This window comes from Lampris incognitus, chromosome 1 (genome assembly GCF_029633865.1).
Source record: "Lampris incognitus isolate fLamInc1 chromosome 1, fLamInc1.hap2, whole genome shotgun sequence".
Lineage (NCBI taxonomy): Eukaryota > Metazoa > Chordata > Actinopteri > Lampriformes > Lampridae > Lampris > Lampris incognitus.
In genome coordinates this window covers 141,777,944-141,792,092 of record NC_079211.1, presented here as the reverse complement: position 1 = coordinate 141,792,092, position 14,149 = coordinate 141,777,944, and the positions used below count along the sequence as shown (strand labels likewise).

At 40.2% G+C, this 14,149-nt stretch overlaps 1 protein-coding gene across 1 annotated transcript; it reads right to left on the bottom strand.

Moving 5' to 3' along the window:
• Positions 1–40: 40 nt before the first annotated feature.
• Positions 41–12,423, bottom strand: ube2d4 (ubiquitin-conjugating enzyme E2D 4 (putative)). Its single transcript, XM_056283920.1, has 7 exons — positions 12,147–12,423; positions 7,239–7,302; positions 6,912–6,943; positions 6,672–6,749; positions 6,422–6,527; positions 3,691–3,784; positions 41–3,528 (listed from the first exon to the last, which is right to left on the bottom strand). The coding sequence occupies exons 1-7, from the start codon at positions 12,168–12,170 to the stop codon at positions 3,483–3,485; spliced, it is 444 nt and encodes a 147-aa protein (XP_056139895.1). The 5' UTR covers positions 12,171–12,423; the 3' UTR covers positions 41–3,482.
• Between the last annotated feature and the right edge of the window lie 1,726 nt (positions 12,424–14,149).

Genomic DNA, 14,149 nt, shown 5'->3' with positions numbered 1-14,149 from the left:
AAAGAAAAAAAGAGGCAAGAGCAAAAAAAATAACTATAGCTGTTTGTAAAAGAAAGAGAGCTTTATTCATTTTTTTTCTTCACAAAGTCAATGGTTAATTTCAATATTTTGTGTATGCAAGGGGATTTTGTTTATGGTGACAGATCAACTATGTATATTCCAAATTGTATGATGCATTATTAATGTTTGAAGGCTGGTCTTGCGTTTCAGAGAAAGAATATTTCATAAATTAGAACTACTATGTCATTCATATAAGCAATTTGCATGTCTACAGATGAAATAAATTAACCTTTATGGGAAACAGCCCTGATAGCAAATTTACATTTCATGACATGTTCTCTATATGTATATACAAAATGAGGGTTAAGGCTAAGATTTTAGTCAGAGGTGTTAGGCAGATGAATTGTAACGAAATCCCTGATATCTGGCAAATGGCTGTGAGAAGGTTCATAAGAGTGCAAAGCCAAGCTGCCTACATGAACTCTATTGAAACACAGTGAACAAATTCATTCAAATCTAGCTAGCACCACTCACACCAGGCTATCTGTCAAAAAAGTAACGACGCTGCATTCAGTCGTACAATCTGAGGATACACAGCTAACAAATAAATAAATAAATAAATAGCCAAACAAGCAAACAAAACAATTAAACAATGCAAAGTCTGGACTAGTAGTATTACACGCATATATTTTCTACTATTGTTGGGCAGCAGCATAAGGATTTTCACTGCATTCAGAGAGGATACTGCTGCAGAAGCCTTTTCAATATTCCCTTTATTTTGGGACATCCAGTTCTGAATAGTTCAACATCTATTAAATATTTTTGGCTCCAAAACCATGGCCTTAACTTCTACTATTTATAGACTCTACATGTTTTACACTTTTATGTTTTACCCTTCTGGATTTATCTATTCGGTTTAACACCTAGCATTATTGTCTTCTTTCTGACAGGGCTATCAGTTCCCTTTCCACTGGTAGCATCGAAAGGTAACCGGATACTTTGACTCAAATATCACAGAAAATTCTAACTAGTCGAACATCTGCAAATGGTGATTTTGAAGTTAATATTACATAATGACATGTTACAATCTTTTTTTTTTCAAATTCTGATGACATCAAAAATTAGTCTTCAAATAAAGCTTTCAAAAAAATAATGAAATAAAATAAACACTCCCAATACAAATGAAAAATCACAAATCTACCATCTGGGCAAACTGTTGTTCTGTCAGTGTAGGCCATAAATCTAAAAATAGTGTAACTTTTGCAGACCCAAGAATGAATGACATCATATCGTTGAGAAAAAAATATTTGGAGAAAATGTCTGCGTGGATTTCCTCCGGGATCTCCGGTTTCCTCCCACAGTCCAAAGACATGTAAATCAGGTGAATTGGCCATACTAAAATTGTCCCTAGGTAGTATACTAAAATTGTCCCTAGGTTTGTGTGTGTGTGTGTGTTGGCCCTGTGATGGCCTGGCGGCATGTCCAGGGTGTCTCCCCACCTGCCGCCCAATGACTGCTGGAATAGGCTCCAGCATCCCCGCGACCCTGAGAGCAGGATAAGTGGTTAAGATAACGGATGGATGGGTGGACCAATGTTAACTGCTATTCACAAAAGATGATATTGTAACAGCTTTAAGTTATTACAGTGAAAGGTATTTTAAAGCCATTTTATTTTATCCTTTTATTCTTAAGAATAGTATTGTTACAACGAATCTGTTCTCTGCATTTAACCCATCTGATTGTATAGGAGCAGTGGGCAGCTACAGCGCCTGGGGACCAACTCCAGTTCTTCTTTCCATTGCCTTGTTCAGGGGCACAAACAGGGGTATTAACCCTAACATGCATGTCTTTTTGATGGTATAGGACCTATTGTGACAAAATTCCACAAATATTAAGATACTAACCTTTAGTAAATAAGTGTGCATGACTTCTGATTCCTAAGGTCTGCAAAATGTCTGTTGGAGTTCTCATCGTGATAATAAATGACCCGAGGTGTAAGCAAGGGCTTACTACCACTTTTTAAAAAAAGGTACTGTATAACCTATCAACAGTACAGTTGTTAGCTGTTTTTAAGCATTCACATTCACATCTGAGTATTGTTCAGAAACAAGAAAACAAAGTATTGTGGTGATGGACGGTTGAAAAAGCCCCCTCTCCAAGTTAAATAACAGTACTTGTGGGACAGCATACAGTATTGTGCAACACACCACATCTGCACATATATCCATCGAGTATCTTAGGGGTGCTGATCTAGGACTATCATTTTGTCTTTCATACTGTTTTTTTGTCATGTAAACTGACAAAAGATGCAAGATCAGTATAATTCTTGTAAGTTTGACGATATGTTTCCTGGTCATTTTTCTCACCATGGGTCACTACATGAGTTTTCCATAATGTGGGTCATGGGTCAGCCCCTGAAAAGGCTGACGATTAGGCCAGATACCTGAGCAGCTGTATTGAGGATGTGGTACACAGCTGAACTGTACATGAAAGATTAGCTATGCTCTTAGCTAAACAGCAATTCACACGTAATACAACAGCTGGATATAGTGTGGTGTGATGCCACCCATAGGTGGATGTTGAGAGAGAACCAAGTACAAGGACAACATGGTTGAGAAAAATGGTACAAGACATTCCCCCTTGTCTTATGCAAACAGAGCCCCATAACCACCAATCTAGGGGCAGCTGACTCATTTGCAGCTTTGTTTCCCGGTCTTTTCAAAATGCTTGAATACTGTTGCTTTTCCGGATAAAATTCGTTATCAAATTTATGCTTTTTCTTTCACATTTGGGGGGGGGGGGGGTTGAGACAGTATGTGGTGACCAGTAATCTGGAACCACTGTGAGCAACAAAACGACTGCTGGTAATAACCAGCAACAGTCATGCACCATTTTGTGCTGAACAGTGAACATTATGCCTCAATTGCACATCTATTGTTTGAAAACAATACAGAAAGGCCACTGAATACACAGAAATACAAATAATACAAGACATCCAGTGGGACACACACAGTACCTGTGAAATGAGGGAGAACTTGAGCTCCTGAAATCAACCAGTTTGCCAATGGTTAACGGAACTGTATGACTTGTATCAAGAAGTGATAATGATCAGCATGAATAGTAACACTGATAATAATAATATTCATAATAATAATAATATTCATAATAATAATTGATAATAGCAAAAGTAACAGATGTCTGAGTGTGGTGTATTGACTGTGAGGAGGTTCCAGTATTCCATATGGGAGTGCTTTCAGGAGTCTATGAGGTCCTGCTCAGCAGATCCATACAGGTCACAAAGGACAGTACATGGCAGCAGCTCAGCACATGGAAGCCAGGTGGCACTGTACCTTGTTGTCTCTCTCTCCAGCCGGTGGTGTGATATGAAGTTATGTTTTTTTCCTCTCTTGCCCATTTGCCTTCCCTTAAATACCAAATATGTTTCTTTACTTCTTTTCTGCATTTTGAGCTCACTGAAATTATCACATTGCATACTTCTGTGTCCATTCTCTTGCTAGTCTGTTGTACCTGGAAAATAAATAAACAAACAAATAAATAAATCAAGGTCAGGTTCGACCACCTTATGGCACCTTGCAAAGTAAGATTTTGGCCATGTCAAAGACAACAAAGCATTTTATCTAACGAACGAATAAGATGATGGTGGTAAAAGCACATTTGCTCAACACTCACTTTTCCCTGTCAGCTTTGTACGTATGGGCGATCTCTGGTACTAGTGGGTCATCCGGGTTTGGGTCACAAAGCAGAGAGCAAATAGACAATAGAACTACAAAAGAATGAATCAAATTAAGTCAATGAGATGAGGCAAGAAGGTAGAAACACTTCTGTTACTGACTGTCTTATCTTAAAAACAACAAAGCCTTTTAGGATGCATAAATCTCCTTATGTGTCCTCAAAGGGAAAGGCATTACTCAGAAATTCAATTATTACTGCTGAGAAAATTATCTTGACCATCCTCTATTTTATGAAAGAGGTGTATGTACACACTATTTTTGAACTACTACAGCGTAATTTTTATTTTAGATAATCACGACAAATGTTTTTTCAAATAATTAAGAGCAGCAAGCGGCAATTTGTGGGTTCAAACCTTTCCGCGCACAATGGAAGGAAGCAGCTCAATCAGCCAAAATTAAAGCCACGAGCGACAACGAGTGGGTTTTAGGCTTCACAAAGCCGAGCAAAGTCACTTCAGCTAGTCTTATTCTGTTTAAAGAAGGAGCGAGACCAATCACAAACATTCTAAATTCAACAAAGATGTCCATATAGTAAATAACAAATAACATCTTATCTTGTCTACCATATAGTAAATGCATTGGGGAGCTCATTGATAATAAAAAAAATTAATTCAGTGCTGTTAATTAATATTCTCCTGCAAAAAGAATTAGCAAAAGTAAACACTGACTGGAGTTTATGACAGGAGGGTGCTATTGTGATGCTAAGCTATTTTTTGCCCTGTTTCAGCTACAAATGATCCTTGTTGCATGGTATGTCTGATTTGTTGCTATATGCTTAAGATAAATAAGTGGTTTATGCGCTTGAAGACTCAAACTATAGCTGATTGATTATTGATTCAATGAATGATCTTCAGAGTAGCACTTTCAATACACACAGGTACTGACTGAAATATGAGCCCGTGCCAACCAAGTGAAGAATGAGCATACAATAGAATGCAAAGCTACTGTTTGGCCCAGATGTGCTATACTGTATATTACATTGCACCCATTTACAATTTTATAATTTCATTTAGCAGACGCTTTTATCCAAAGTGACTTACATTTGAGAAGTAGATGGCTTGTATAGCATTAAGAGTCTAAGTCACGGACTCTTATTGGAGACTCATTCCAACCGGGATTTGAACCCCTGATCTCCAGTGGGGGAGCCGATGTTCTTACCTACTGAGCTTTCCAGCTGCTGGGTTAAAGATGTGCTTGATAAGAAATTTAGCAACTTATGTAGTGATTTTGCATTTATAACAAGGTGTGCAATTATATCAAAGTTATGTGTTAGTCTAAGAACACCAGAATGCTTACAGGCTCTTTATGTAGGACTCTACTCTCGGCCCATACTGTCTCGTAACACCATTTCATACCCCAAGAGGCTATAGTGAGTCACTGTAGCCTCCTGTTTGCCCTTCTGTCAGTTTAAACTTAAAAAATTAACAACAATTTAACTGTTGGGGATAAAATTCTGACAAAAAAACAAAACAAAAACACACACAAACATCAACATGCTATTCTCGGGTGTATTGTCAAAGATTTTGGTGCAATTTGTTAAAAAATTGGATGATATAGAAAGTGTACTTACAGTACAAATTATGTAAGACACTGGCTGCAGACTCACCGTTTGACACATCTGAACACCATTTCAAACATGTTGTATGTAGTATCTAAAGAACGCCTATGTCAGTTTTGGCAGCATTTGAATGAAGACTTGTGGAGATATAGATGTTAATTAATTTTGCATGTCTGTGAATCAGACATTAATTACTTTTGCATATTTTGAAAAATATAGTAACAGACTTCTGAATTGACCATAGGTTGCAGTCAGGCAAACTTCTGTCACACACCAGTGGACGTGCTGGAAAAACAAAAACAAAACTGCTCTCTAAAACATACGGATGAATATATTTTCTTTTTTAAGTTTGGAGTGTGAAATGTCTAGAAAGTTAGATTTGTTGTAATGAGCCACGCCCACTACAACCATTACTAAATTTTATGGATGGACTGAGTCATGACCGTAGATCATGTAAACCGAATATTATACAAATCCATACAACCGATTACAAGATATGAACCTTTTGCATTTGTGCGGTCCCCCACCAGATGTGTTCAATGAACACTCCTCAACATATGTGTAACGTTTCATGTTGATTTAATAAAAAATTAATGAGTTATGGCCAATTTCCTACTAAACCCCGCCCTTTGCAAAGTTTTTTGATCGATGGCGGCCATGTTTTTGGCTCAATCTTGCTTATTCATAGTACAATTGCGCATCTCAGTCCCGCAAAGCTGTATGCTAAACTTTTAGGCTCCAATTGATTTTTTTGTTGTTGACCACATTCAGCTGGATATGTGTGTTGAATTTCAAGTCAATCGGGGCTCACTGTGTGGGTGTCCCAGCCTTTCAAAAAACTTTGTTTTTTTGGAATGTGAATTATAGCGCCGCCATCTGGCTGATTGCAGTCATGTTTCTTGTGAAGCATTTGCACACCATTTCGTTCATGCCCCTAGCTTGTTCCAGCTCACGGCAATTTGAGCCACTGCACCAGACAACAACAACAAAAAACAATAATAATAATAATAAACCAGCACAAAATAATTAAGGTTCTACCCTTCTGGGTTTTGGACCCTAAATATCAATATGCACCATCTTAACAGCAAAAACATCTGCTACGATTACTTACCTTTAGATACCGTGAGCGCAGGTGACCACTGTGACCTTAATATATCCAAACAAATGCTTCCATTGCTGTTTATGTTAGGATGGTAGATTTTTGTTGTGAAAGCAACCTATGATAGAAAGAAAACAATGTATTTTACAAGTGAAAGCCCAAAAGGCTCTTTTAACTCACTAAAATAAATGAATGAAGGCAAGTTAGTAAAACTACAATAGTCGTTGCACAAAAAAGTGGGAACATAGTCTGACCAACTTACTTTTGGTGGTTTGAAGGGGTAATCTGTTGGGAAGTGAATGGTGAGAAAAAACACTCCACCTTGATAAGGGCTATCAGGCTATTGAAACGGGGGGAGGAACATGTTAACTTATCAGAGAGCAATTTTTATGACTAGAATACCATTCATTATTAAACTATTATCAAAGTATTAATTATTAAGCTATTATCAAAGTATTAATTAATTATTATTATGAGTAATACATATATAAAAATTACTTACTGGACCCATTATTGTAGCTTGCCAATGAAACACTGGGTGGAAAATATGACAATATAAGATGAAATGCCTTTTGTTGATGCCGTTTATTCAAACTACATTATATAATATACCTTATATTTTATATAATATACATTATATAAAAGCACTCCCACATTTCCATATTTTATATAATATACATTATATAAAATACCTTAGTCTTCACATTTTAATCAAAAGAAATCGTTTAGTGCTGACAGTGTTCTATGATCTTTTTATAGAGATTCACTTGGCAACAGAAAACATACAGTGAGGTATAACCTAGACTAAAATATCAGTTTAACTACTTACAGTCATCTCCAACTGGTCCAGCAGAACATTGTGCAGGTGGGTCCCTCTGCAGGTCTGTTAGCTCCTATAGGGAACACAATTCATACATAAATTAAAAAAAAAAAAACCCTTAGCCTTACATGTCAGTCAACATCACTTTCTTTTAAGTTTTGGCATCAAGCTTACATGATGGGCCATTTTCATGGTAGCATTTTTCAAATTCCAATATCAATTCAACTATTATTCATTTATTTTTCACTTGTGTAACTGTCATGTCCACTTATATTGCTTGCTTAAATCAAATTGCACCGTAACCTTGTGTCTATTAAGTCTAACCCAAGTGGATACTTTTCTTCACTTGGACAGCCATTATGGAGTTTGATAGTGGAAGATTTATAATGTACATTAAGGAAAACTAAATTTCTCCTCTATTAGGTGGTAGCACCAATTCGATGGTATTAAAGGATAGCAACACAAGTAAAATCGGGCTGACTGTGACAATTGTACATGGTTATGTAATAATTTTGTCAATACCAACACCATAATTGATGCAGTTTATTCTGTACTGTGTAAATGTGCATTTTTTTTAGGTAACAATTTCCTCCTAAAATGGACACGCTTATAGTTCTTCAGGAGGGGTTGAAATGGCTGGGTATCACTTTTGTTGTTTTTTTAAAAAAAAATTAACAATTTTTATTTGTACGAAAAAAAAAAAACGCGTTGTTGTGAAGGAAAAAGAACCCCAGTCACTTCGGTATATAAGCTGAATTAATATGGTGGTTCCATAGAAATTGAACGAGTAGAACGGACATTCCAATTCAAATCAACATAATTTTATGGCCGCGGCCATTTTTATTTGAACCGCGCCACGGTCATAGCCGCGGCTATTTTTATTTGAACCGCGCCACGGTCATAGCCGCGGCCATTTTTATTTGAACCGCGCCACCGTCATAGCCGCGGCCATTTTATTTGAACCGCGCCGCGGCTATCCGCGGCCATTTTTATTTGAACTGCTGCCATTGCAAAGAGCTGGCTGTTGTAACGGGCTAACTTTCGTATAAACCGACTTGCGCAAATTACGGACTCTCTTGTTTTTTTCCAAGTCTCGTTTTCGCTGAAGTGAGGTTTTGCAGTAACGAGCAGTACGAACATTTACGGCTCCACTGACGTGTATTGGCGCCGTAACGACTAACAATCGCCATTTTCTTTTTGACTACTTAAATGACCAGGACAAACAGTTCGGTGTCTGTTCTACTTCCATTCAATCTCCATGGATGGTGCAGTATTTTCAACTGAGTCGTCTTGATGCAATGCTCAATAATCCAGGTAAGAAAATCGAAGAAGGTTGAATCAGTTCATCTGGATACAACGTTTACGGACAGACACGTTCCATCGTCGAAGAGAGGCGAAGCGCAACAGCTGCCTAAGCGGAAACCAGTGGCGAGCGAGTCCGTATGTGGCGGAGTGGCGGAAAAGCTCAGGCGCGTTATTTTCCCCAAACACCGCGTCTCAGTTGCTTTACAACCCCAAAACACGCTGCGCCAGAAGTTGGTCCACCCCAAACTGGGTCCCCCGGCACAAACAGATAAATATAGTGTACGCTGTTGAGTGCCAGGAGGATTGCCGTGAGATATAAACGGACGCTGGCCAAAAGAATGGCACAACACAGGAGAGCTAACACGTCAGGCCAGGACTCCGCGGTCTACAGCCACCTACAGGTCAGTGGCCACTCTTTCAAGGATGAGGATGTGCACATCCTTGATAGGGAGCAACTATGGTTTGAACGGGGAGTCAGAGGCCATCGGATGTTAAGAGGGAACGACTATCCCTGACTCGGGGGGGGGGGGGGCCTAAGAGTACACCTGTCGCCATTTTACAATGCTGTGACGCACTTATTTCCCAATCCTCTGAATAGTACACATGGCCATCGAAACGATAGTTATTGGTCACACCCATATTTGCATATGAAACTGGTCGATGGTTTCGGTCGTTAGGCAACTGTAGTGTTGTTTGTAAGGAGTGGGGATGCCCGCAGCCAGGTTAGACCACGGATGTATTATAGTAGTACATCCATGGTTTACACTTAAGATGTCACTTAGTTGAGTGATGGAACGTATGTCAATAAACGTTGTATCCAGATGAACTGATTCAACCGTTGATTTCAATTCGAGTCACGAGGTTAAACAGTGCCATCTAGTGGCCGTAGTTGAAATGCAGCATTTGTCCCGACAAAAATCTCAGGACCAGCCAGACAAGTAAAAAAAATAAAATAAAAAAATAAACAGCAATTTATAGTCCGGGAAATACGGTAAATTAGTATTGAGCGTTTCTGTTTATTCGAGCATAGTCTTAAAGAGTAATGATTAAGTCACATAGGGGCTGTAGGGCTGTCACTGAATATTCAACATACCGCCGCTACATAATGGAAAGGAGTCACACAACGTCACTTTCATTGGTTGAAAAGGAAATGTAGGTCAAGCTGAATAATTCTACAACAACCGTGTGGTAAAGATGGCAGAGGACTCACAACCCAACACGGCCGCAAAGAGTGCTTTTCACTCCGAACAATCCAAAAAATTGTGGAACTTCGGGATGAAGTCATAATATGCAACCTAAGTATGCTAACAGTTAGCTTACCATCCCACCCCCTAGTAACCTGGCACATTAAGTTTTACGGTATAGGACGTTATTTTATTTTTTTTCATTGTGTAAATTGTAGGTATGTAGATCTTCTAAAAGACATGTTTACGTTTAAATAATAGGATTTTCCACAGGTGTCAGTGGAAACAATAGCACAAATAACATCAAGACTGGGTGTGGGGGCGTCCGGGTAGCGTTGCGGTGTATCCCGTATCGACACGGGGAACGCCGGGTCGAATCCCCGTACGGGTGGGATGTGGGTATGTGTCCTGGTCGCCGTAGCGCCTCCTCTGGTTGGTCGGGGCGCCTGTTTGGGGGCGGGGACTGGGGGGGAATAGCGTGATCCTCCCCTGGCGAAACTCCTCAATGACAGGTGAAAAGAGGCGGCTGGCGACTCCATATGATTCGGAGGAGCCATGAGGTAGTCTGGACCCCCCCCCGGATCGGCAGAAGGCATGGAGCAGCGACCCGGACGGCTTGGGAAATAGGGTAATTGGCCAAGTACAAATGGAGAATAAAAGAGGGGGGGGGGGAGAGAGAAGAATGGAGTGTGGCCAGTGCAACTTTGTCAAAGGGCTCAACCTGAAGAAGCCTATAGAAGCACTATTTTGCTACCCTAAACAATTTGTTTCAGTACTCTTTAAAGAAAAAAAAATCTGTATGTCTAGTAAGTGCTGGACTAGATAGAGCTGGTGCTCTGTGTAGTCTTGTACGACTCTAACCGCATCCGTGCAATTCATTTTGACAGAGAAATCAATGTTCTCCTGCCAAGACAGCTGTTCTACACTGCTTACATTGCCTAGGGCTCAATAAGGCACATATTAGGTAACTTGCCACAAAACTCTATCTCACTCTAATCCAATTACTAATAGTATTCTAAAGCAAATATAACAATTCGTTTCAAATGAGTTATTTCCTTACGCTAGTATTAACTTTGATCACATCCACGAGTCGTCAACCTACAAACAATACCGACAATCTATACCACAGACAGCTGCCAGCAGGCCATATCCTTGTTATTTAGGTTGATTCACTCACTTCACAAAAAAGTTATACAAACGAAGGATGTCACCTCATTTCCGCTTTGAAGCGTAACCCGTTGATGAGATTCCGCTTTCATAATAGTATCGTTTTAGACTAATTTTAAGTAGGCTTACCGGATGCCACCCATGACCTCGTAATAATTTCAAATCACTGACGAAGATTTGCCATGACAACATGTTACCTCACCAACAGGCGTCATGCTGCATAACCGGTCATCGAAAGGATATTTCATCCCATCGAAGTGACGGTTGGAGGGCAACGTTGCCTACTTTGAGTCAAAACATTGGAGTTCTAAAAAAGGGCAACACGATGGTGCCCATTACACATCTATATCCATCATGTGCAAATCGGGAAGCCGCAATTTACAGTAATTAGAAACAACTATATCCCAGCTGGCATGACCAGGACAAGGAGAAAGAGTCTGAACATCAAACAGCCCCATCACTAGAATATCTGTTGGAAATGGGGCTCCTCTTTGTATCTGCAAATATTATGCACCAAACAAGATACGCAGTAGTGACAGCGACGACAGGTTAAATTGAAATTCCCTCCGTTATTCAACAACTCTTCAAATGAAGCCCTTCTATTCAGTTATATAAATACACACCCTGCCCTGCTCCAGTGCCCCACTTGCCAACCCATATATGGAAACACTGACATTGGGGTTCAATTTTGGCAACTTACAAACAGCTGTCATAAAACGACTGGCTACATAATCGGCTATAGTCTTCGTCGCAAAACCTCGACAATAAACAAGAGGTGGCAAAGTTCAAGGTTCACGAAAGAAAAAATCTAGATATGCAGCGAATCAAAACCAAGACCTAGAATTCAAAGCTGCTATGTAATGCTAGCAACGCGGAGCTATCTGGTTAGCTTGTTCAGTTCGTTCAGTCTCGAGTATCGATGAGCAGTTACAAGTGTGCAGCGAAGCCTGAAATAAAGGGAGGGTCAAAAGAGCAACATAAAAGTAATACGAAGTGCCAGGGTGACGGCAGTTTCTCCCCCCCCCCCCACACTGCAAAGGTAGCAAGCACTGCGCAAACAGGCCACCGACGTTAGCTCGTCTTTGTCTATCAATAATTTTAGGGGCGCAGAGTGGAAGCAACAAAGCCTAAATCGAGCTACACTGATTTGTAGCCTGCCGTCTTAACGGAGGGCCCCAATATAACGGTAATCCGTTCGCTGAAATCTATAGCGTCCACAAGGAAAAAACACCCCCCCCCCCAAAATAACACGAACACTCACCTTTTGAATTCTTTTCAGCGCCATTGCTTAAATGGCTATGCTTGCTAGCCTGGCAGCTAACAGTTAGCGCTTGACACATACAATTTGAGTTGAGATTTCTGGCGCTGTAAATCACACCTTGCGTTTAAATAAACAAACCCGCGTTTAACGTGAAATTGGCTCGGGGGTTCTTGGCTTCCAAATCAACTTGCGCGTTAGAAATGTTTACTGTGGTCCCTGCTTGCACATGAGCTTGCTTTACAGTAGCCCAGATATTTCACCCCCTCGCCAGGCTCACCCCGACTCTTCTCGCCGCCTGGCACACGGGCCGCGTAATATCGCGAGACAGTTCGACTCTGGGCGAGTATCGGTCCCCGGAGTTGGCGTCTGTAGTTCTAAACCCGAACACGTGTCTATTTTACTGCTAAAGTTAAACGTTTTGTTCGCCGTAAAGAAACACGCACGCAAACGTGTGTGTGTGTGGGGGGGGGGGGGGGCAGAAGTGATTTACTATGTTTCAGTCAGTGCCATTTAAGTGAAAGAAAGGAAAAGAAAGTAAAGTGAAAAAATGACACATCACCTTTGAGAGCTATTCTATTGATAATACGTGGCTCTACAGTTGATATGATGACATGCCAGTGTTCATTTACAAAGATATCGAGAGCTGCGGGATTATACTATCACTTGATGACCCTATGTTATTAACTTTTTTTTGGTCATCCCCAGTCAACACTCAGTACTTTTACAACAGCATGTCCATAAGGTTTCAGTCCGGCCCAATAATGTATATTAACCACTGAAGTGCAATTTTTAAGACCTGATTTACACATTTTAAATGCACCACTGTGACATTTTGATATATTGTGCTCAATGTTAGCATGAAGATCTTCCCCCCCCACACACAGAATGACCTCTCTCCAATGGCACAGCACAGAGGAGCAAACGCGTCAGGCCAGGACTCCGAGGCCTACACCCATCTACAGGTCAGTGGCCATTCTTTCAAGGATGAGGATGTGCACATTCTTGATAGGGAGGAACGCTGGTTCCAGCGGGGGTGTCAGAGAGGCCATCTATGTCAAGAGGGGAACGGACCATCCCTGAACCGTGGGGGGGGGGGGGGATAAGAGTACATAGAGCTATCACCATTTTACAATGCTGTGATTGCAAATATTCCCAAATCCTCTGTGACTAGTACACATGGCCATTGTATCTGTAGCACACCCATATTTGCATATCAGACTGATCGTTGGTTTCGGTTGTTATCCCACTGCATTGTTTATACCTGCAGCCAGCTGAGACTGATGAGGTCACATAGATGAGTGATGAAACGTATCTGTCAATAAACGTTGTGTCCAGATGAACTGATTTAACTTTCTTTGATCTAGTTAATGCTCACGGCAATTTGCATATGAAAGCGATCGTTTTTGGTCATTATTCCACCGTATTGTTTATAAGGGTGGGGATACCTGCAGTCAGTTGAGACGGAAGAGGTCACTTAGATGAGTGATGAAACGTTTATCTCTCAATAAACGTTGCCTCCAGATGAACTGATTCAGCTTTCTTTGACCTCTCTCCAATGAAAGCCTTTAAAGTCCAAACAAGACACTTGCTTGCTTATTATACTAGAAGGCAGATTAGCACACAGTTAGTTGCTCAGTGACGTTTTTATAATGAAGTGCAAAAGTAATGGCACAAAAAGAAACCAAGGAAAAAGAGAATCCAGGGAATAAAGTCCTTAAAGTAATAACTAGATTATTACTGTTGTTGTTGTTGTTGTTAATGATGATGATTATGTTATGAATGTACTTTTTGTTATTTCTAGTTCTGCTTGTAGTAGTGGTGGAGCTAGGTATAGCATTAGGAGCAAATAGCATCCACGATTCAGTTTTATTTTCTGCATAAAATGGCATTCGGTGTAGGAATATGGCTGAATATAATTTTTTTAAAAAAGCAAATAGGCAAAAACATGTATTGTTCCTGGCCACAACACATTATATGGGCCTCCAAGGTTTATAGGCATCTGT

Coding starts and splice junctions, on each gene's coding strand:
- ube2d4 (XM_056283920.1), bottom strand. CDS start 12,170: ATGGCGCTGAAAAGAATTCAAAAG. Junction 7,303..12,146: donor CGCTGAAAAGAATTCAAAAG/GTGAGTGTTCGT, acceptor TGTTCCCTATAG/GAGCTAACAGACCTGCAGAG. Junction 3,785..6,421: donor TGCGCTCACGGTATCTAAAG/GTAAGTAATCGT, acceptor ATTCTTTTGTAG/TTCTATTGTCTATTTGCTCT.